The sequence below is a fragment of the Chelonia mydas genome, chromosome 3 (assembly GCF_015237465.2).
Source record: "Chelonia mydas isolate rCheMyd1 chromosome 3, rCheMyd1.pri.v2, whole genome shotgun sequence".
Taxonomy (NCBI): Eukaryota; Metazoa; Chordata; order Testudines; family Cheloniidae; genus Chelonia; species Chelonia mydas.
This window is the reverse complement of record NC_057851.1, coordinates 198,650,710-198,675,607: the sequence shown is the minus strand read 5'-3', so window position 1 is coordinate 198,675,607 and position 24,898 is coordinate 198,650,710. Positions and strand designations below refer to the sequence as shown.

Here is a 24,898-nt window from a genome sequence, read left to right as displayed (position 1 = left end):
GCGCTCTCCTGCTGGTAATAGCTCACCTTAAGTGATCACTCTTACAGTGTTTATGGTAACACCCATTGTTTCATGTTCTCTATGTATATAAATCTCCCCATTGTATTTTCCACTGAATGCATCCGATGAAGTGAGCTGTAGCTCACGAAAGCTTATGCTCAAATAAATTGGTTAGTCTCTAAGGTGCCACAAGTACTCCTTTTCTTTAAATGGAATAATTTACTTGAAATCTTAAGTAATTATTCGTCTTTTCTTCTTTGAGTGACTGTGCATGTGTATTCCACTTCTGGTGTGCATGCTCCCCACACACACTTCATCAAATTCTTTTGGTCAGAAGTGTCCATTGAGGCCAATCCTGTGCCCTGGGTGCCATTGTATCTCCCCCTTCCATCGGAAGGCATAAAGGGCAAAGAAGGCTAAAACTTGTCCCTCCTGTGACGCAGCTATTCCACTTAATGATGCGCATTTGAGAGGCAAATGTCTGATAAATGCTCAATCTGTCATTCCTTGTCTAGGAGGACACACAAGTTAGGAGTGCTCTATGAGAGTCTCCTCAGAACCAGAGAGAACGTGCCTACCAGGCCTGAACAGGTGTCCACAGTTAGTGCTCCTGGAAGTGGCAGCTCAGATCCAAGACCCCAAGGCTCACGGTTCATAAAAAAGTTCAGACCTTTCTACAATCAGAGGAGTAGGGAAGCTAAGTCCTCCTCCACTCAGTTATCTGAAAGGGGTAGGAACGAATGTTATTTCCACAGTGAGTGCAGGCCTAGGTTACCCTTACTGGAACCTAGTAAAACGGGGCATAAATCACCTCACCTCTCAGCCAAAAGGTCCAAATTGAGTCCCTCTGACACCTTGGCAAAAACCCATCACTGAGAACACTTGGTAGCCTTTGAGACAATGTTCTGCACGTCACTGATACCAATCTGTTGGTACTGACATCACCTCACACAGTGCTGATGACGTATTCTCCTCAGCTCCAGTGCCGACCCTGTTGATTCTCCCAGCACTAACATCCTGGCACCCACATTATTTTCAGGACTAAGTGATCTTGTGGTGACTGCTAAACCTGAATTACTAGTAGTCTCCTCAGCTCTTAGTGCCCTGTATCCGTACTGTTACAGTACCAGCCAGCTCTTCAGCTCTGGTGGTGAGGAAAGAAAGACAGGGCAGTCTCCTTTCTTGTAGAAGCAGGGGAAGGAAGGTAGAATCAAGTGAAAGAAAATCCCTAGAGGGGATGGGAGAGGAGCTATTCCTTCCCATTTTTCCATTCCATGGACAGAAGTCCTGATCTTCCCCCTCTCCCACGCAGAATTAAGTCCTGATATGCTGCTGAAATAAGGGGGCATTATTGTTGCAGAATTTTGTCTCTTTATACATGGGGTCCTATTTTATAGTTCTTTTCTTGTTAGATGCTAAACTCATTTAACTCCCATGAAACCATGATTTCTGTTTGTAGTTCTTGATCATTTTTCAGTAACAGCCTCAGGAAGTGGCAAATTCTGAAAGTAAAGAATAACAGAAGGAAAGAAAGACAATTCATTTTAGTGACTGAAAATTAAAAATATGAAAAGCTGTTACAAAAGTCTAAATTCTCTTGGTCTTTGGACATACATTTCCAAATTTTTAATTCTGTGCTTTTTAGAAATGTACAAAATGTCATTGCTTTTCTATTTCCCAGACTCTTATTGTGGCTTGGATCCGAGCAAATCTGAGTGTTTACATTTCTCGAGAACTCTGGGATGAGCTGCTCAGCATACTGTCTTCCCTTACTGACTGGGAGGAGCTGATAACTGAATGGGCCAACATCATGGATTCTCTAACGGTGGTGTTAGCAAGAATGGTGTATGGAGTTGAAATGACAAACTTACCACTGGATAAACTAAGTGAGCAAAAGGAAAAAAAACAAAGAGGCAAAGGTAAAGTCTCTCTTCTTTAGTGTATTTTATGTTAAATAAGTTAAGATACGCAAACTTAGTTGGACTATATTAGATTTTCAGATGTAACTTAAACATTATGGTTCTTTACACATTGTAAAGATTCATTTGAAAAAATGCACTCCATTTTACTTTACTTAGTATTATTACATGCAAAAAAATCGAGCATCTGCGTTAGTAAGATACTTATACTGATCTGTTTTTATAAAAACTTTTTTAAAAATGTAGATGGATGTTTAGGGGTTCAACACCAGCCTCCGCTGCGGTAGTAGGAATGGAGCACAGCTGCTTGTGCAGGAATCTGCGCATAGCCACCAACACTAGAAATCCTTTTTCATATAATTGCATTTTATTTTAATAAACCTGTTTAAGTAAGAGTCTGGGGGTCAGTGGAGGATTTTGTGTGCAGTCTTGTGAATCTTAGCACCGCTTTCATAGCAATTTACAATAATTAACTAATTGAACTATCTTAGTGAACATGGATAGAGTGCTCTGAGGTAGATAAATGTAATTCCCATTTTACAGGTGGGAAAACTAGGGCAAAAAGACCCAAGGTGAGATCCTTTTCCCTGCACCAACCCTCTTATGCTGGGTAAAAGTGCCAGAGCAGCATAGAGGGTCTTATAGACTATAACTGGCCAGGGGGCTATTCACCTGGCAAAGGCACTGTGGAAGATAGCCTTAAGGCTGTCCTGCAAGGACTTCCTCACAAGCCAGGGGTCAGGGCTGACACCAGGAGGAGCATGTTTTATGGGGGCAGGGATACAGTGCTGCAGTGATGAAGTGGGCTTTAGCTCACGAAAGCTTATGCTCAAATAAACTGGTTAGTCTCTAAGGTGCCACAAGTACTCCTATTCTTTTTGCCCATAAGGTAGTCACAGGAAGTTGCCATAATTTAGGCAGACCCCTAGGGTTGTCTAAGTTACACCAGAGGCCTCTCTAGCCTCTGAAGCAACTCAGGATCAGGAGGGTGGAAAGGTGACTTAGTCATCTTAGCATCTCCTCCCTCTGGGCTGCAAGGTCTGTATTGTGTCTTAGAGGTACAGCACAGAATTTCATCCCTAAGGTTTGCCCAAGACAATATAGAGAGTTAATATTAGAACCAGGATTAAAACACAGGAATCCCTTGCTCTCACTTATGTATTTACTATCTGCTTTACTAGGTTGCTGCTCCTAACTCGACTGAAATGTCACCGGTTATGGGCAGAAGCCTCACTGGTAGCTCAGCACATGAGCTAGTTCAACTGCAGGCTGTTAACCACGGAGAGGCTTGCATTGACCTTACATGATTAATGACAGCACTGTCCATCCCTTACCTCAAGTCCTTATTTGTTCTGGGATCTCCCTCAAAAATTAGAGGTCCAATTTCACAACTCCCAAAGGCTATCCCTGGGTGCTGACCATGAATAATCTGAGATTCAGAAAAAGTAACTAACAAGCTTTTAGGTCTAGTGATGAGTTTAGTTTTCTCTACTACCTCCATAAAAGGAATAGGGTTTAGAAGCATGTAGACCAAGATTATTAAAAAATGGGTGTCTAAAGTTAGACATCTAAATAAGTGGCCTGATTTTCAAAAATGCCAAGCACTCAGCAGCACCCATTGAAATCAGTTTGTTTTCTCAGGTTCTCAACTTTTAGCACCCTTATTTTTAGATTTGGTCACAGATTAAACTTAACACTTCGACTCCCTGATTTTCAGGATGTCTAATAGGTGGAGCAAGGTGGACTCTCAATGCCAGTGACTTGATTCTTGAATTTAAATCAAGGAATACGCAGTACAGTATGGTGTTATTGTAAAAACCTATTTTGACTCTTGATTAAGTCCTGACACTTTGGGTTCTGGTCAAGTGACAAATAATTGTTATTTGAGAAAATGAATAGAAAGAAGAAACAATGGGAGGAATTGTAATACATAAGCTTTGTGGAACAACTTCTCCATAGTTGGCATCTCTTAAATTATTTTGAATAATATTTTTCTGCCAAAAATAATAGGTTTAAAACTTGTCCCATTTTAGTTCCTTTTTGTAGAAACACTTAACTCTATGTAGTATGAAATAAGCATAGCATTAATTGTAAATGTTTCTAGATTGATGTTGCTTTTGCTTGCTCTATCTCAAAGGTGGCATCTCAGATCCTCAAAAGACAACTACAATGGGACGATCGTTTTCATTAAGCTGGAGAAGTCATCCTGAAGTTGCGGAACCAATGAGATTCAGGAGTGCTACTACCTCTGGAGCACCAGGAATTGAAAAAGCAAGAAACATAGTCCGACAAAGAGCAACAGGTTAGGCACTGGCTGCTTTAACATCTTAATTATAAATTGAAAGATCAACATTTATAAAACTGAAATTATTTTAAAATCTCCTCTCGTGACTTTTAATTAGGAATAAATGTTTGCAAATTTGTCTCTAAATCTTTTTCTTCACTTTTCTTATACCTAGAAAGAGAGGTCAGTTTTATTTACTTCAGGAATCCTTTTAGTCAAACATACTATGATTATATAAAATAGGAGAGATTTATTGATTACTGAGGTTAGGACACAATGATTTAATATTTTGTTGAGTGTGGTTTTTTTATTAAATGGGCTAGATAATAAAGAATGATTGGCTAAGTATTGCAAACTATATAGATATACTATACTAATGTATTTGTAAAAGCTGGGACTTTTTAGCCAGCATGACTACCTTTCAGATATTTAAAGTAATTTTTTATAAAAGCAATAACTCACGTCATTCCAGGCCACTGTTCCCAGGAAAATTCAGCATTCACTAGTGAATCAAGACACTTTGGCTTCATTCCTTAAAACTTTTCTCAGACTTTCAAGCACTGGTACAGATACCCAGATTATCATGTCCTGCTGATGTTTACATATATTCTGTGCAAAATAATCCTGTTAGTGTAGTATTAAGATACAGTTTTAAAGCCAGAAAATACAATATGTGTTCACAATAATCTTTTTCTCCCACCTTGCTGTTTTACCAGATCTGAATTGTAAAACACCCTTGGATTTTTTTGGTGAAGGATTCTGGATGAAAATATTTTAGTGTATTCATTATGAATAGGTTCTTTTATGTATATACTAAATTCTGGACTACATGATTTAGTATTTGGTAAACATTATATGGAGGTGTAGAAATACTTTGAAGTTTCATTGAACAGTTCTAGTACCTGTAAATTAAGCAAGTAAATTAATGAGAGGTTTACAGAATACTAGGAAATATATAATACCTCCTATTACTGGGGAATTCACTTACTACAGTCAATGAAAAAGAGCTGCAAGACTAAGCCATTTTCCACAAAATATTGTATTTTTATAACTGTAAAAATATCAAACAGTTAATAAATAGTTCTGGCATAGTCTATCACTTTTACAACCTAAGAAAAATCTCTTATTTTAATAATTCTAAAATGTCAACTTTTTAAAAATGATCATCATTATCTAATAAAGCTAACCAGGATAAGAATTCTTTGTATTTAGTTGTACTTAACATCCATATCTATATCCCTTTGTATACTTTATTACATCTTACACTTTCTCGATATAGAGACCTTTTTAAAATTTGTTTTGTGATTTCTCTAAAGTGAAATATACATCTGTAGCACTGTGCATAATGGCAAGTTTTAAAAAATGGGTACCCAAATTAAGCTCTTAAATCCATATTTTAGGTGCCCGAATAAGTTATCTGAATTTCAGCAGTGCTGAGTTCCCCGCACTTTTGAAAATATGGCCAAATAAATATGTACGATAGCTCAATATGTATATACAGTAGCTCGGTGTTCACCAGTTTCTTTTTTCTCTTGTATGTTCTATAAAGAAAGAGAGAAAATGAGAAAAATAAGAGGAAAGTGAGAGCAGGTCAGGGAATGAGGCTGATGGAAGAGTGTCCCTGAGTCCTGAGATGCAGAAGAGAATACAGGGTTTTCAAACACTCCAGCAGCCTGGTTTTGAGCTTCAGATAGTAGATTGTCTTTCTCTGATATGATGGTCACAAGTGCCGCTCATTCCAGTTCAAAGCAGCAGCCACAGCAGATGTTCATTACTGCTTTTGAGTGAAGGATATTCCTTTGCACAGCTTCTCTCCTCATTCATAACAAACGGGTAGCTCATTGTTGAATTTGGAGACAGTCAAACGTTGTTGCTGGAGGCTCCAGGACTAGGCCCTGTCCTCCTGGTCAGATCACCAGAAATTCAGTCTTTCATAACAGAAACAAGTTGGTGGTTCAGTTTCTCCTAACCACTTTGTTATAACTTCAGTTTCTTCGTCAAGTAGTGTCCCTATTAGTGCTCCATTCCAGGTGCGCATGCGCCACTTGAGCCCTTGATTGACGATTTCTAGCTAGTTGTGCCTGTTCCTTCTGCGCATGTACCCTATGCCTCCTCGTGGCAGACTCTGAGGCTATAGAGGAGTGTGTGGAAGAACAACCCTCAGTTCTTTCTCTACAGCCTCGGCCTGACACACAACAGTAGTGTGCCTGCCTAGAGCATACTTGGCCTTTCTCTTTACTTTTTCTATTAAAGTTAGTTTAGTATATTTAGTTTTGGTGAGAGGACTGTTTTCTCTCTTCCTCAGGGAGACTTGTCTTCTCTTAGTGGGGTGTGCCTGGTTTGCCAGGCTTCAAATGTTGCCTCTCCTGCCGGGAGACTATGCCAGTGAGCGATGGAGATTCCAGGTGGCTCCGTTGTTTGGGAGAGTCCCATATCTCCCAGAAGTGCTCCTTTTGTTTAGCCCTTAAGTCCAGGAAGTCTAGGAAGAACAGGGAGATAAGGCTTAGACTTGTTGGCAATGGAGCGTTTCCTGCAATTGTCCTCTGAGCCAGATGAAGAGACCACATCCAGATTTCAGCAGCTTACCTTAAAGGCATCCAGAACACCACTGTCGATGCGCTCAGCAGACACTTCTCCCATGACTACAAATGGGAGCTGGACCCGCAGGTCCTCCAGGACATATTCCGGAGATGGGGACAGCCAGAGATTGATTTTTATGCCACCTCCAAGAACAGGAAGTATTCTCTCTTCTGTTTAAGGGGAGGTCTGAGTCATTGCTTCCTGGGGGACACCCTTCTTTTTCCATGGAAAAGGAGTCTGTTCCCTGCCTTTTCTCTGATGCCCCTAATTCCAAGGTTGATTAACAGGATCAGGCAGGCCAAGGCCAGAGTTATTTTCAAAGTACCTACCTGACTGAGACAACCTTGGTACCATTACCTGCTTTAGCTCTGAGTACAACCACTGATCAAGTTCCCCATCTCCTGTCTCAGAATGTGGGTCACGTGATTCACCCCAATTTGGTGGTTCTACATCTCAGAGCCTGGCTCCTGGAGGTTCTCATAAATAGAGGTTTCCTGCTCCAGAGAGGTGCAGCAGCTGTTATTACACAGCAGAATGAAATCTGCCTGCACTGCTTACCTGCAGAAACGGAAGAGATGCATCCACTGCTGCGGTTGTTGCTACCTGTGATCTGAATTGGTTCCCCTTTCCTTCATCTTGGATTACTTGCTGGATCTGAAGACATCCAGATTATTCATCAGCTCAGTCAAGGTTCACCTGGCTCCTGTATCAGCCTTCCATCCCCCGGTGGAGGGATTCTCCATTTTTGCTCACCCAGTATCATCCAGATTTATTAAGGGTCTGCATAATCTCTTTCCCCACATTAGAAACCACACTCCTTCTTGGAACCTCACAAGACCCCCTCACGAGACCCCCATTTAAACCAATAGTTACCTGTTCCATTCTTCTTTTATCTATGAAGACGGTCTTCGTAGTTGCTATCACATTGGCTCATAGGGTAGGGAGATTGGAGCTTTGGAGCAGATTCCCTCTATACCATGTTCTTTCATGATAAAATCTCTTTACATCTAACTCCCAGGATCCTACCTGAGGTTACACTGGATTTACATCTTAACCAGTCTGTCCTTCTGAAACCTCACAATTCCATATCCTGGATGTTGGAAAGGATTTAGCTTTCTAGATCCTAAAGGCATAGATTTAGCCTTTCGGGGAAGGGGTTGGAATAGGGGCAGGGAAGGGGCCTCACAGAAGGGGTGAGGTGGGGCTGGGGCGGGAATCAATGGTGCCGCCCTTGGGCCAACGTACTAGTCCTTATGTGGCCCTCGTGGTCATTTGTGTTTGAGACCCCTGGACTAGGTGATCTAATGGTCCCTTCTGGCATTAAACTCTGAGACACTGTCAGTGAAAACACACACGACTCTCCCAAGCATGGAAGCCAGTTAGTGGTTTGCAGGGAACTCAATAATAAAAATTTAAAAAATCTTTGCCTTCAAGAATGGTAGATAGTGTACAGGGTTTCCTGTACCCCTTTCATTTGAGGATGTCGTAAGATCTGAAGGTGGTCTTCTCATTAAAACTAAATGTTTTAAACTAAAATATTTTATAAGAGTATATGGAAATTTAATGTGTTTGGGGAAACTAAGGTTGGTGCAACATTAGCTCTACCAGTGAAAGACAGTCACACCTTTACAAGGGACTTCCTTCCAAAAGATCCCATTGAAGATAAGAGTTAGGATACTCGACAAAGAAATTTTTAACTCTTGAGTGTGGTCACTCAGACCAGAAACATTCCCTGTCCTTAGTAAGGAAAGACTACTTGGTGGCAAGCAAGTAGTTTGCTGTCTAAGGGTATGAATCTCGCTCTGAGTGTGAGATGTTTGAGATTCACATTCTGATTGAATTCTTGCAGCCTTGTGCAAAATATTTTTTTCTTGGCTAACCCTACTGCAGTTTTATAAGGGGGGGAAGTGTGGTGGAATGCACCCCTGGATTCACACCCTGCACCTGATGTAATAATCTTTGTACAGGGCATGCCTTGTGAGGTATCTTTTGAAAACTCATAACTTGCTGAGCAGTAATATCATGGTAAAATGCATGTAGCAACATTATATGTAAATTTATTCATATAATCTGAAATCATGGCTGAAGTGTGTTTCCCAGGCAAGTCTCAGGAGTAGCTAAACCAGTTTCTCAAAGACAAAAGGTACGCTGATGCCCCATCCACGTGTCAACAAAGCTGGTGGGCCACCACCTATCAAGTGGCCATTCTTTGGCAAGGAAGGGGACAGGGACAAAGAGATCTGCATCTTAGCAAAGAAATAGCATGAGGTCTCCTTCCTCCACCAGATTCCCTGTCTCTTGGTTCTCAGCTGGAAATGCTTTTAAAAGAGGGACTGACACAATAAAAAGAAGGGGTAAACAACCCAAGACACCTCTCCCTCCCTCCCTTTCCTCACTCTTTGCACCTTAGAAGACAAAAGAAGCAGCTGTTGGACTGTGGGGGAGCAGTCCTGACCTGAAGTATTTAGTCAGTAATGCTGCTGGAGACGTGGTGAGAAATTTTCCTTTAAATTTAATATAGTTCAAGTTAGGCACTAGAAAGCATTTTATCTTTATTTTTCTTGTGACCATTTCTGACTCTTATGTCTCATTGCTTGTACTCAGTTAGTTCGTAAATTTGTTTTGCTGTTTTATCAAGTTAATGTGACTGGGTAACTCCATGTAAGGTGCCTTGTTGTTTGTTTGTTCCTTAAAGGAATAATGAACATAATATATTTGAACTGTCCAGGAGAGGGCTGGAGGTTAATGCTGCAGTGCATTATAATGGCCAGTTGGAAGTTGAAGCCTCAGTTGCCAAAACTTTAAACAAAATCATTAGTATAATTTTCTACTGTTTGGCTGCACTGTGGGTTAGTTGCAAGAGCTTCATGGAGTGGGGGGACTGTTCCTGTATGCATAGATGCAGTTGTGGAGGAGGAGGGATAGTTCTGAATGTCACCACGGCATAGGCGCCGACTCCTTGGGTGCTCTGGGGCTGGAGCACCCATGGAGAAAAAATAGTTGGTGCTCACCACCCACTGTTGGCCCTGCTGATCAGCTCCTCCCCCTCCCTCCCAGCGCCTCCCGCCCACCATGATCAGCTGTTCAGCAGCATGCAGGAGGCGCTAGGGGGAGGGGGGGACGAGAGCGGGGCATGCTCGGGGGAGGGGTCGGAATGGGAGTGGGAAGATGCAGGGCGGAGCAGGGGCAGGAAGAGGTGGAGTGGGAAGAGGTGAGGTGGGGCCTTGGGAGAAGGGGTGGAGGGGGGCAGAGCCGGGTGGCAAGCAGCCCCCCAAAATTGAAAAAGTCAGTGCTCTGCACCATGGCTGTCAGCAGAGGAAAAATTCTCCTTGAATTGGATGATTTTCTAACCCAGCAGACCCCATAAGGAGTGCTGGCATAAGGTTGAGATTCTAGTGCTGAAGGTGTTCTGTGGGCAGTTTAATGTTTTTGTAATTTATGACAGGGGCACCTGGAGCGTTGAATGGATGCTCCTTTTTATTTTGTGTATAAATGTAAATAATATCAAAGTGGGGACAGACTTTGTACATGATTCTGAGGCATGCAAGAATGTGCTGTATGACTGCTGTGATATCAGAATCTAGATGCTTTTTTACCAAAGGTGAACTCCTCTTTCCATGCATTGCAGGAAATTGTCCTCCCATCTTTTTCCCCTGACCTACAATTTAGGCTATGGCAGAATCTAGATGCTCCTAGAGCACTAAAAATATACTTCATGAGCATCAAATTAACAAGGAGGTCAGGCTCTTTATCTTCTTTAATCAGAAGTGCCAAAAATGGACTTTGGACAATCAAATTGTGCATCACAGAGTCATACAATGAATCATGTGAACCTTTTCCTGATGGAATCAAGGCGTACTCCACAAGGTCTTTGGTGACACCATGAACAGAAAAAAGCTTTTGCGTCCACTGAGGAAATCTGCAGGGCAGCAACAAGGTCCTCTGTTAACACCTTTGTTAGATACTAGAATGTGGACTTGCTATCCTCTGCAGACTTGCTGTCCGTCGTGTTGCGTGCGATGGTCCACAAACAGCTTGCCAGTTTGATATTTAATTTCCGGGGGAAACTTTCCCTATCTCAGTCTATTTCTTTATCCCTCTCTACTTATGTTCACTGGTTGCTACTTCCCATACACCTCAGAATTGTGGAGAAGCTGAGGCTGCAGAATGGGAAATTTCTTAACAGATCATTTCCTTTCTGCTAGCAGCGTCTTCCACATTTCTACCTTCCCTACATGGCTTCTTAGCCAAGGGACAAAATTTAATTTTTATACTTACAGTTCGTGGGCCGCTATACATAGTTTACTGATTGGCTTTGAAGTTAATGTTGCATGTTATATTCTCAGAGTTTGTACACAATATTGGAATGAATTGTCTGGTGGCAAGCCAGAGAAGGGGCATGGCCTGCACAGACTGTGTTACAATGTTGAACCACCTCCAGAACTGCAGAGAGGAGCCCATACATCTCTGAATTGAGAGAGACAGATAACAGAAAAGAAATGATCCAGGAAGAAATTTCCCATTCATTTAGTTTTGAGATGCACACATCGTTGGATATATTTCTCTTCTGTTTTCTAAAATTCTTAAGTATTAAACAAAGGTTTGGGATAGGTTAGAGTGGTGGCACATCATAATTTTACAGAGTTACTGAGTAAGATTTAGTAAGATAACCAGTATGTTAATTGACAAAATGGATTTATGGGAAGATATGGTATTGTAAGATTTCACAGTCTTGTAAAGAAAAAAAACTCTGCTGATTAATGCACATTTATTATGTGGCAATTTTATTCCAACACATTCAAACGTTTACTGTATGGGAATTCATTTTTATGTAGGATTTCTGAATATTTATGTTAAAGAACTGTTTCAGATGTGTGTTGCATTTATTTTGCCATGACACTTAAAGAATAGCCTTAGAAAAATTCCTATATTTTACTGTTCTTTTAACATAATTATTACTTTATTTTTCCCTGGAAGCTAAGCGAAGCCAGTCTATCAGCAACTGTGTTCATCTTTATGAGGCTTTGCCAGCCACTAAAAGTGTACCTCTTCTGCTTCACACTGTGAGCTCTCTCTTACCTGGTATCTCTTACACTTCTTGCTCTCACAGACTTTCAGGTACTGTACTTAAAGCCACCTTGTATCTAAATGTTCTTTATATTTTTTAAACTGCTGTTGCTGGCTTTTTCTGTCTCTTTAATTATTCTACAGTACTGTGCGTTAGTATGGTTTACACGGCGCTCTCTCTCTCTCCTTCCCTTATAATTAATCAGTAACAACTTCTGTTGTTAAAGCAGCATTCTGTCGTCCTTGGGAGATGTTTCCTCTTTAATCATAAGGTTATCTCATGTTCACTATCAAATTTTGTTTGGATGGTAAGTTCTGATATTTAAATAATTCTAGTGATTTTTATTTTTGGGTCACTGGAACTGTACTTACTGTCAAAATGGGGCACCATTTTGAGGAAGAGGAGAACAAAAGCTTTTTAAATATTTCTTTTTTGGAGTAGTTTCAGGGAAAATATTCCCAAAGCTATTTGAATGATTGGGCCTAATGCTTCAAAACAAATCATGCTGGAGAAATCCAGCCAGCCACAGCTTTTTGACAATAAATCCCATTCACTGTCAACCTAACAATGAGGTCACACAAGTTAATGCTAATTGTAAATTTTGCCTCTAAAGACATTTTCCTGGGGATCCTGATTTCAGAAACAAAAAATCTTTCTATCTATGCTTCTTATTACCAAAAAAATATTTAAACATACAAGGCCTAGACGGTATCATTTTTCTGTTTTTGTTCAGACGTTTGGAGCCCCACAAACTATTCTGTTTTATACACTTAAACATTAAGGATTTATCTTGACCTACAGTTTATTTAGGTATGTCTTCCTTTGTAACTAAATTAAAATGTATCTGAATTTAATTGCTTTCCCATTAATTATATGGACTGGCTGGGTCAGGTAATATCTTTATTAGATGAACTTCTGTTGGTGAAAGAGACAAGCTTGACCACTTCATTGAACTAAAAATAGACCCATTAAATTACTGCTGGAGAGTTAAGCTTTATTTTCAATAAAAATGTAAATTCTTGCTTTTGAGAGGCCTCGACATCTAAAGCAACTAATAGAGTTTTATCAATGTGAAATTTAGGCTATTTTCTATTAAAATTGAAGTGAATCAGGCAATTCATTTATAAACTAACCCTCAAAGGTGGGGTGGTCAACAGAGTGTGGAGAGGGGAATGTCTTCCTTTTTTTTCTGATCCCCACCACAATCCCCTGCTAGCCCCACTGCTCCCTTCTGCAGACTGCCTTTGGTGTTCACTTCTTGTAGACTTTAGGAGATGTGCGAGAGGTAGGCATGAAGAGGGGCAGCAGAACAAAGGTGCCAACAGACAAAGGTTTGAAAGGCATAGTGGAGGAGTAAGGAAGGGTTGGGGGAGTGGAGAAGAGTTGTGCTGAATTCTCAGGGATGGTCTTGAATTGTCCCACAGTGAGTTGAAAGCTGATGGAAAGTTCAGTGTAACTTATATGCTTGTTATGTAACATTGTTTGAAGAAACCAGAGCTTGGAATCAATGGTGTAATCTGCATTTGTCTGAACTAAGATTCTGAGTAGGATTTTCAAGGCTCCCAAGGAATTGCCCTAGCAAGAGACCTTAAAAACATTTTTAAGAAGAGAGGAAGAGTGCATATGTGAATCATTGGATACTTGTTCTGATGAGTCAGTTTTGATAGGATATGTTTGCTATGCCATTGGGACATTTTCTAGGAAAGAGCTGACTGTTAGTTTAGGCGTGGCAGGGAGCATTAACTAGCATCACTGCCAGGCCTGTCCCTACCACATGCTAGGACCCACGACCTTACCATCAAAATCTTAGGTCTTCTGTTTCTTGTTCCCGGGAGAAATTCTGACTAGTCAAAAAGAATCATCTCCACAATTGTGTTCTGACTAACTCCTGAGATATGAACCTAAAGTTCCTGCTGTCACTCCTTTGCTTGTGTGTTAGTTTCCATTTTCCCCCACTTGACCCCTCATATTTCTCTCTTCTCTTTATCTATTTGACTTCAGTCTAATGAGAGTTCAGCTTAACCTGCCAGGACAAATCAAACCATGCAATCTTTTGCTGTATCCAGAGAGGCAAGATAAAATGATACCGTAGTCCAGTTCTGGTTTTGCCAGATCCCGAAGAGGCTAATAAGATTGTGTGCTACTCATGTTACTTTTGCAGCAAATGAATTACAGCTGTAGACAGAGACAGATGCTGAATTTTGCTACGTTTGCTATCCTTTTCTTTCTTCACCTTTGTGTGCTTGTCTTGTTCTATCTTATGAAGAAACAGGATCAGACTTTAATACCTAAACCCAAGAGCTAAAACTTAAAACTGAGTCTCCATTTTTCCCGTCAAGCATATTTGATATCCTATAAGAAACTGTCAGGCAAGGGGTTTTGCTGTCTTATAAAGAGAGAAGGAATGAGAGAGAGAGTGTGTTAGTTATGGTTTACGTAATTTTTAAAAATGCTTTAAATCTCTAAACTTTTTTCTTTTTGTATATTTAATATATATATTGAACAGAGTTTCTGACATTGGTAATGCACAAGCTAAACAAATTTCCTGGCAACATAAACCTGAACCAAGTTAACGTTGTCGTTGAGGCAGTTAAATAAATAAAAAATAGGTAAATTAAAATGTTTAACAAGCTAAAAACTCTATCCAGTCCCCACCAAGGCAGAGACTATTGCTTATACTTAACTAACCCTGCTAATATCGTTGGGACACTTGCTGAGGATTTTCTAACATGCCTTAGTAGACTTATAGAGGGGTCCAATCGTTCATAAGCCTTAATAGATTAATTGGGATCCCTTAAGGATTCTGGTGGGCGAGAATGGTTTTATTAGGTTTGGCAGATTTTCTTGGCCCTCAGGGTCACCAGCCCAGATAGAACTGTCCAAAGACTGACAATCTTATTAGGCCTGTCAGGTTACTAATGTTTCAGATTTTGCTCATCAAGAAAGAACAAGTTTTCTAAGGTTAGGAAGGTTTGGTTGGCCACTGAAGAGGAAGCTATGGCTCACAGGACATTGGATATTTTTAAGCTCTGCCCACCTATCTCATAAGGCTAATAACAGAACCTCACATTCCTTGTAGCACCTGCATGTAGGGAGTTTAGGGAAGGGGGAGGGGTATAAATTTGCTAATACCTGCAGAGTGGACCTCCTGTGTACCTCCTAAGGTGTGCAGGTATTGCTCTTATGGATGTGAGACGATCCACTGGAAGGACAGGGATCTCCCCCCCCACCCCCGTCAGTGTGCTGCTCCTTATATCTCCTATTCTTCTCCCAACTTGCAAATCTCATCAGTCCGCAGGAAAGGATCCAGCTTTCTGTGCACATTCTAAGGAATGCAGGAAAGGTGATCCCCCTCCTGTATGTCTATGGAGGCACCTAAGTCTGAGTTGCAACACGTGAACAAACCAATGGTCTGTTTAGTTCAGTGTCCAGTCTGTGCCAGTGATGAATGCTGGATGATTGAGGAAGGTATACCTAAGTGAATAGGCTATGAGGGAGTCAGTTGGAATGGGGAGAACGTTCTGCCCCTAGATTTTACCTGCCCCCTACTTATTGTTATGAATGTCTAATACTGCTTGAGACTTACTAATCTATTTTTCTGAATCAAATCCCTTAGAAGTGAGTCCCATTGGAGAGTTATGCAAGATGTTTATTAAACATATATATATATATATTATTTTTATTAATTTTGAATTTGTTGACTTTTTAAGTTTCCTCTTTTTCCTTTATTATGAGAAAAGTAAATAGGAACACCAAATTAGTCTTCTTTATACTGTTCATTAATTTATATATCTTCTCTCACCCTTTTCCTTTCTAGACTTAACAGTCTTAAGTCTTTTTAATCTCTCTCCATTTGAGACAAAAACCCCACATACCTCTGGCCCTCAGCACCCACTCTATGACTCTAATAATTTGAGTTTCCCTTCTCTGAACCTCTTCCTAATTCTGCTGCTGGAATACATTTTTTTAATGAATTTTTTTTCAGTTGTGGAGAGCATTTGGTAACTAAAATTGAAATTTTTCATTTTATTCTCATAATTTCTATGTGTTTTAAATATTTAGCTTGTTCATCTTTTCACCTGACTTTGTTATGTTAGTGTGTAGTAAATGTGCAAAGAGTTTTAGAATCCTTGTAACACAATTTATTTTAATTGAAATCTGCAGAAGTTGAAGAAGCTCAACAATCAGAAAATACAACAGGACCAGAGTCGAGTGGCCTCTTTGCAGACCAGGACCAGCAACTAACTCGAAGCAGTAGCACTTCAGACATTATAGACCAATTTAGTTCTGATTTTTTTCAAGGTAACTTTTGTGACATACAGTGGCTATACTGTATTAAGCTGCCTTTGAATCTCATTAAACTACATTTGTGAATAGGAAGGAAAAATGTCCCATTGCTATTGTATGAATGTATATTTATGCCATAATGTCTGTTCATTTAAGCTATGGTACAATAAATCCTGTTTTTCAGTGTTCCAAACCCTATTTTATTAAATAATAAATTTAGATATAACACAATCATGCTCCTAAAATAATACCTCTGAATGTCTCCATCCACACACCCACCCATTGAGGATTTTCAGTAGTATGTATATCTCACTTAAAATGTTAGTTTTAACCCTTTGAAGATGCATTAAAAATGGCCAAGGAAAGTATATTTAACCTTAGTCTTTGGCTACATTAGAAAAATTAGGACTTAATTTACCAGGGCAGCTCCTAATTCAGCATCACTGGATTCTGTAGTGTAGGTAAGAGCCATTCATTTTTACCATCATACTTTAAAAACAAGTTCTGCTTTAGTGATCATAATTAAAATGTAATTTATCTCTTGCAAAAAAGTAGTGCAATGATTGTATTTTTCTATACTGGAGGACTTGGTAGTGTTAATTAATTTGAACTCTTAACATGGTTAGATGACTTGGTGAACACATTAGAACACTACAGTTTCCACTCCTTGGGCAACCATTGATGAACTGCATGTCCTAATTTTCCATATAGCTGTAAGCTTAGAGTGGTCACCAATAGAACATTAGCACTTCTCGCTACATAAGCAATTGTTTTTGCACATACTCCCCATTGTAGAGGAATACAGTGGTTACATTAATTATGTACTGTTGGTAAACTTAATGAGCTGACCAGTTTTCAAAATAGCTTCAGTGAACTGTTGCTCTTCCCCAGTGTGGACAAGAGCATTCATACAAACTTCCTGTTTATAATGTTTTGTTTATAGGAGAATATGTTGCAACCTTCCACGTGAGTTAGTTACAGGTGCTTTATACTATGGGCAGGCCTACACTTAAAACGCTGCATCGGCTAGATCCCTGCCAGCATAAGGCTGTCTACACTGGTGCTTAGGTCGGTGGATCGTTCACACCCCTGAGCAATGTAGTTATACTGAAGTAATTCTACAGTGTAGACCAGGGCTTTAAGTAGGTACCAATGATTGAAAGACAGCTATCATTGGCTAATAATTTACCTATATAGTTTTAGAGATGTTTCCTCCAGGGTTTATCTGCTGTGATGCTGACTATACTCTTGGCTACATCCATTTGCCCTCCATTCATCTAAGAAGTGTAGGGAACAGTCAAGCAAACTTTCTTACCTGCCTTATTGAAGGGCCTCATAAATGGACACTGAGCAATTTAGTGAGATATTTGACTTAATTGTATAATTGATTTGCCATTAGCACGTAGCCTGATAATATTTTACCTACTATTCCCGAGAAAGGAAGTATCGGCAGACAGGTAACATTAGTGGAAATGTGTTGGGAATCTTGAGTGCGCATTCTATGTGCTGTATCTGTTTTGTGGAAATATAACTTCATTTTCCAGCTCTGTTGTTCCAACACTTTTCACAGGCACTGAATTATCTTTGACAAGAGTCTTGTTTTTTATTAATTTGTAAAAAATCAATTTGGCTTTAGGCAATTGTCATTTGGAAGTGTAGAATATCATTTGTGTTGAAGCAGAGTTCGTCTCACAATGAAAGCCACTGAAAATATCTGTGATTGGTGTGTAACTTGTCATTTCCAGTATCTAGCACTGCATTTACATTTCACACACAACAGCTAAAGATTTTAGTTGTATTCCCAAACTGCAGTTTTTTACACTATTTATGAGGGAATTATCCACATAATTGAATGCTTTCACAATATAAATGAGTCCACAACAATCCTACACTATCATATGAGTGTGTCATATTCAATCACTTCTCTGTAAATACTGGAAAGATGAAAAACATGCACATATTTAGTGCTGTTTTGAATTGTTTTAGAATTAGCCCATAGGCTTCATTTCCTTAACTGTCTGTATTTCTTGTCTCATTTGTTTACTTGTTAAAATTTTGATTATGCAGATAAAAAGACTGAGAGTTCGCAGAATTTAAATTGTGTGGATTCCAAATCCATTCAAGACAAGAAAGGATATATGAAGAAAGAAAATGAAGCCCAACACGTAAGGCAAAATTAATAGACTCTGATCCAAGTTCTAATAATTGCCAAGATCCTAAGAACTTTTCATTTCTAATTATTAATATAAATGTTTACAAAGGATAACTGAAATTTTAAGTTTGTGGATCCCATTGATGAAATAGAAATTGGAATTAAACTGTAGCTGTTAATAGCAAGTATTAAGTACATCAGAAGTAGGAAGCCTGCTAAACAACCACTGGGGCCCCTGGACGATCGAGATGCAAAAGGAGCACTTAAAGACGATAAAGTCATCGCAGAGAAACTTAATTGAGAAACTTAACAGTAACAAGTCACCAGGGCCAGATGGCATTCACCCAAGAGTTCTAAAAGAACTCAAATGTGAAATTGCGGAACTATTAACTATGGTTTGTAACCTGTCCTTTAAATCAGCTACTGTACCCAATGACTGGAAGATAGATAATGTAACGCCAATATTTAAGAAGGGCTCTAGAGGTGATCCTGGCAGTTACAGACTGGTAAGTCTAACGTTAGTACCGGGCAAAAAAGTTGAAACAATAGTAAAGAATAAAATTGTCAGACATATAAAAGAGCATAAATTGTTGCGCAAAAGTCAACATGGTTTCTGTAAAGGGAGATCATGTCTTACTAATCTATTAGAGTTCTTTGAAGGGGTCAACAAACATTTGGACAAGGGGGATCCAGTGGACATAGCGTACTTAGATTTCCAGAAAGCCTTTGACAAGGTCCCTCACCAAAGGCTCTTACTTAAATTAAGCTCTCATGGGATAAGAGGGAAGATCCTTTCATGGATTGAGAACTGGTTAAAAGACCGGGAACAAAGGGTAGGAATAAATGTAAATTTTCAGAATGGAGAGGGGTAACTAGGGGTGTTCCCCAAAGGTCAGTCCTAGGACCAATCCCATTCAACTTATTCATAAATGATCTGGAGAAAGGGGTAAAACATGAGGTGGCAAAGTTTGCAGACGATACTAAACTGCTCAAGATAGTTAAGACCCAAAGCAGACTGTGAAGAACTTCAAAAAGATCTCATAAAACTAAGCGATTGGGCAACAAAATGGCAAATGCAATTTAATGTGGATAAATGTAAAGTAATGCACATTGGAACAAATAACCCCAACTATACATACAATATGATGGGGGCTAATTTAGCTACAATGAATCAGGAGAAAGATCTTGGAGTCATCGTGGATAGTTCTCTGAAGAAGTCTAAGCAGTATGCAGCGGCAGTCAAAAAGGTAAATGGGATGTTAGGAATCATTAAAAAAGGGATAGAGAATAAGACGGAGAATATCTTATTGCCCTTATATAAATCCATGGTACGCCCACATCTTGAATACTGCGTACAGATGTGGTCCCCTCATCTCAAAAAAGATATACTGGCATTAGAAAAGGTTCAGAAAAGAGCATCTAAAATGATTAGGGGCTTGGAAGGGGTCCCATATGAGGAGAGATTAAAGAGGCTAGGACTTTTCAGTTTGGAAAAGAGGAGACTAAGGGGGAATATGATAGAGGTGTATATAAAACCATGAGTGGTGTGGATAAAGTGAATAAGGAAAAGTTGTTTACTTGTTCCATAATATAAGAACTAGGAGCCACCAAATGAAATGAATGGGTAGCAGGTTTAAAAAAATTAAAGGAAGTTCTTCTTCACTCAGTGCACAGTCAACCTGTGGAACTCCTTGTCTGAGGAGGTTGTGAAGGCTAGGACTATAACAGGGTTTACAAGAGAACTGGATAAATTCATGGCGGTTAAGTCCATTAATGGCTATTAGCCAGGATGGGTAAGGAATGGTGTCCCTAGCCTCTGTTTGTCAGAGGGTGGAGATGGATGGTAGGAGAGAGATCAGTAGATCATTACCTGTTAGGTTCACTCCCTCTGGGGCACCTGGCATTGGCCACTGTCGGTAGACAGGATACTGGGCTGGATGGATCTTTGGTCTCACCCAGTATAGCCATTCTTACGTTGTTATGAATATTGTGCATTTTCTAATACTATCAGACTGTAACACTCGTTTATGGAAATATTATAGTGAAGATTACATAAAGCAACATATAAAGACTGTGTGTGTGTGTGTGTGTGTGTGTGTGTGTGTGAGTGTGTACACCTCTACCCCGATATAACACTGTCCGCGGGAGCCAAAAAATCTTACTGCGTTATGTGAAACGGCATTATATTGAACTTGCTTTGTTCCCCCTGCTCTTTGTCCCCTGACCGCCCCCTCCAGAGACACCCCGTCCCTAATCACCCCCAGGACCCCACCCCCTACCCAACTCCCCTGTCCCCTTACTGCCCCGACCCCTATCCACGCCCCCGCTCAGCTTCCCGCTGCCAGTGAGTGCGGGGAGGTTGGGGAAAGGACGCCCCCCACACTCACCTGCGGCGGGAAGCGGAGCGCCGTGACTGGGAGCTGGCAGAGTGGAGCAGGCTGAGGCTGTGCTGCTCCACTTCTGCCGCTGCTGGTGAGTGCTGGGGAGGATCCCTTCCCCCAAGTGACATGGCCGGGGCGAGGGAAGCGGAGCGGGCTGTTCCCAGCCCCCTGCTAATCACCCGGGCCACTCTGGGCCTGTGGGGCCCCCAAAAGTGCCCCCCCACAGCTACTGCCTCCCAGACCCTGGGGGTGGGGGGGAGGCCTGCTTTACCGTGTTGTATGCGAACCCGTGTTATATTGGGTCGCGTTGTATCGGGGTAGAGGGGTGGGGGTGTGTGTATATATGTATATATGTATATGTGTATATGTGTATATATATATATATATATATATATATATATATAAAATATATTGGGTAATGAATATATTTATAAGAGTTATAAACTCTGTTTGTTTGATTGATATATAATATTATAAACACAGAGTTTATAACCGTCTTATAAATGAATTATATTCATTACCGAATTGCATAGTACTTAAACAAATGTTTGATCGTTCATGAAGTGTTCAGAGAAATGCCTTTCTCAGCACAATTTGCACCATCGGCCATTTATTTCAAAACTTTGTGTATGTCAGCATTCTGACTGACACGTTTTTTTTAATTTTTCATGTTAATTTTGAATAAACAGCAGAAATAATTGATGCTTGAAACTGCTGATACTGTTAGAAGTGCAATGCAATATCAAATTGATGAATGTAGTTTGAAACTCTGGTTTGGTCCGCTGCTCTTAAGTGGGTGTAGTCTAAAAGCAACATGGAGACTGCACACTTGGCTCGAGCAAAGTGGGAACACTACGTATTGCTCTGCTACAGTTTCTTTACCCAATTCAGGCAAAGGCAATGGTGGTGGGAGTAAGAGATTAACCCTCCTCCCCTGCTTTTGTGTTATTGACATGCTGGTCAAAATATTTACCACCTCCTGATAATGCTGCCATCAATATCACATTTCCCACCTTCTTTGCAAGTTGATACTGAGGTTGTGGCCATATTTATTGCATAAATAACTGAAAATATGTGAACCAGTGCAAAGCTCAAAAATTACTACATGCTGGATTTATCTACTCAACATGAACCTGATTTGGTGGGAAAAACAAAACTGTAGGCAGTTTTCCAAACAGTGCAAGCAGCTGCATGTGCCTGAGGAATGAGTGCCAATTCCTTCCCCACAAAAATCAGCTGTGGGGCCACAAGTTCCAGAAAGACAGCCTCGGCAAATGAGTTCATTGCCTCCTGCGTGGCAGTGCTTCAGCCTGAGAAACCAAGTAGGGTGAAAAGTTGGTCATAAGGCCTGATCAATGTATCAAGAACATATAAGTTCTTTTGACATCTAGGTCATCTTTCCTTTTTTAAAAATTAAGAATATTAATTGCAAATACAAAAATACACCTCCCCCCCAGCCCTGTATTGATGCAACATTTTAACTGATAAGTTTTTAACACCCATGTAGTCTAGGAAATTTAGAGTTAAAGTTTCCACAGCAACTAACTCTAGTAACATGCTCCTACTCTATGCCTTATGTGATATGGTTTTTTATTAATAGAATCATAGAAATGTAGGACTGGAAGGGACCTCAGTAGGCCATCTGGTCCGGTCCCCTGCACTAAGGCAGGACTAACTATTGTCTAAACCACCCCTGAATAAGTCAGAGTTAGTTTTCAGTGATACTTAGGTATAAAATGTATATGTATCTTAATAGAGGGAATTATTCTAAAATATTATGGGATATATTTTTCAAATTAACCATACATTAATTGAGAGGAATGCAATTTTATATTTTTTCTGAAGGTTTTAATACGAAGGAGCAGCAGTCCAGCTGAATTAGATTTGAAAGCAGACTTGCAGCAGTCACATGGAAATCACAGAGAAAGAGAAATGAGTGAGTTCCAGGAAACCAAATTCTTTTTCTAAGGAGTAGTAGTTTGTGGTGGCATGTGCTAATTTGACGTATCACATACATAATATTGGTTACTTTTAATCATGTTTTTGAAAATAAGATTTTTTTTATTGTAGAACATTGCTTATGACATTTAGTAATTCCTACTTACTTTAGGTGAAAGTGTTAGCAGTGACACGTTCATTGGCTACAATAATGAAGTAGAGATCACCCTGGTCCCCTGGCAAACATGTGAAGAAGAACATGAAGTTAATATACCAACAGATGTTTGTGTAGATGCAGATGCACGTCATTGGCTGCAGCTTAGTCCTTCAGATGCTGCAAATTTAACAGGTACCTATGTTCAAGAAAATACAATAGATATTGTAAATTTTTGTCACAGAACGGTAGAACTTACACATGCTAGTTTATACAACTCAATTTGCATGCACTTTTTTGCTTTTAAAAGTGTTTTGTTTTAAAGTAGATGAGAATTATTTGACATTACATGTAACCCTAATGGCATAGTTCATCTTTTAAGATAAAACATTGTAAACTCTTAGTAATGCTTCATTTTCTTAATTTTGAATAATATTAATAACCCTGTATACAATACTAATGTCTAGAAATTAACCCTTCCTCAGAGAATGTGTTAACACTCTTCTTTCACTTCATCACAATGGTGTATCAGTTTGATTGCCTAGGTCAAGTGTTGCACAACAAAATATGCACAGAGACACACAAAAATGGAAGACCATGAAACAAACCCAGCAAATGTATACTGTCTGTTGTTAAATGAGGGACAATTCTGGAAAAACATGATAGTGGAAAGGATGTCATACATCACTAGTATCTCAAAGGGAAGGACCTCTCCAAGTTCCTTCTTTGTGCTCTGGTTATCTTTCATCTTGAGGTGTGGTAGTGACATAAGTAATTAGATATTTAGAAAGTGGAGAAAGATCTGTAGTCACAAGAATATCATCCAAGGGTTAAGAAACTGGGTCTACTAGAGTTAAAATTGGCAGTAGAACTTAATATCCTACTATTTAATTATACTAGATACCATTTTAGAATCATAGGAATGTAGGGTTGGAAGGGATTTTGAGAAATCATTAAGTCCAGGTCCCCGCCCTGAGGGAAGGACCAAGTAAACCTAAACCATGCATGACAGGTGTTTGTCCAACCTGTTCTTCAAAACCTCCAATGATGGGGATTCCTCAGCTTCCCTGGGAAGCCTATTCCACAGGTTAACTATCCTTATAGTTGGAAAGCTTTTCCTATTATCTAACCTAAATCTCACTTGCTACAGCTTAAGCCCATTACTTCTCATCGTAGCTTCAGTGGACACAGGGAATAATTGATGATATCACTGAGAAACTTTTGAAAATCCAATATTTAGTTAATATCTCTTCCAGCCTGCCAACTCTTGAAATGTGTCATATTTTAATGAGAAGCAACTAATATCTTTATGAAGATTTAAGAGAGAGGTTGTCTGTACACAAGGGCAGGTATTTGGTAGCTTTGTAGTGTAGCTTTGGAGATTACAGAACAAAGTTCTTATGGCCTATGATAGGTAACTGGTATAAAAATAGAAGACTGAAATGGTAGTTAACTTCTGTTTCATATGGAAAGCAGTAAGGGAGCAAAAGTAAAGACATGTCAAGTGCCTATACAAAGTTCCTTCCAAAGGTTATCAAAGAATATAGCAGTATCGACTATACTTACATGCTTTTGTTCCTTGCTTTTCATTTTCTGTCTCTTGTTTCCTTCAGATAGAAACTTCATTACCACTTTACTTTCATAGATTGCATTTGTTGGAGGTTAGAAAGATTTTATAAGTAAATAAGGGGGAAAATCCCACTTGCTAGCCATGATTCTTTCTTCCTGAATGTGCTATTCTTCAGTTGCTGCTGTTTCCTCATGACAATGATTTTCTCAAGATTAAGCATTTGGAATCCATGTCTCCAAGCTTTTGCTGTGAAAGCTGAATCAGAAATGGGAATTGCAGACTCCCTTTATTAAAGGATTTAGAAAGTCAGACTGAAGATAATGGTAAATTGTAATTCAGTATTTATACTCTCTGAAACAATCACTCTATAGGTATAATCTTTGTCCAACTGAAGTCAGGAGCAAAAATCTTACTGATCTGAGGGAGGAGCAGGATTTCACCCTCTGTGTTGAAGTTTTTTTTATAGTATTGTGCATATGCTTTAATTATCTAGCAGTCTGCAGTGTCATTAGGAAATACATTAGAATATGGACTTAATGAAGGGAACACCCTAAGAAAAGTCAGT

The 24,898-nt window shown here is 39.7% G+C and overlaps 1 protein-coding gene across 6 annotated transcripts in view; it reads left to right on the top strand.

Annotated features, from left to right (window-relative positions):
* The window catches only part of RALGAPA2 (Ral GTPase activating protein catalytic subunit alpha 2), a 302,141-nt gene that overhangs the window by 76,410 nt on the left and 200,833 nt on the right, over positions 1–24,898 (top strand). For 3 of the 6 annotated variants that reach the window (XM_043544129.1, XM_037896234.2, XM_043544128.1), the window contains exons 15-21: positions 1,682–1,919; positions 4,057–4,221; positions 11,761–11,901; positions 16,016–16,153; positions 18,206–18,303; positions 22,517–22,607; positions 22,782–22,958. In XM_043544129.1, the coding sequence (XP_043400064.1) occupies positions 1,682–1,919; positions 4,057–4,221; positions 11,761–11,901; positions 16,016–16,153; positions 18,206–18,303; positions 22,517–22,607; positions 22,782–22,958 (1,048 nt within the window). Of the gene's footprint in view, positions 1–1,681; positions 1,920–4,056; positions 4,222–11,760; positions 11,902–16,012; positions 16,154–18,205; positions 18,304–22,516; positions 22,608–22,781; positions 22,959–24,898 lie in introns of all 6 variants that reach the window. The other 3 variants (XM_043544131.1, XM_037896233.2, XM_043544130.1) reach the window with 2 other exon arrangements.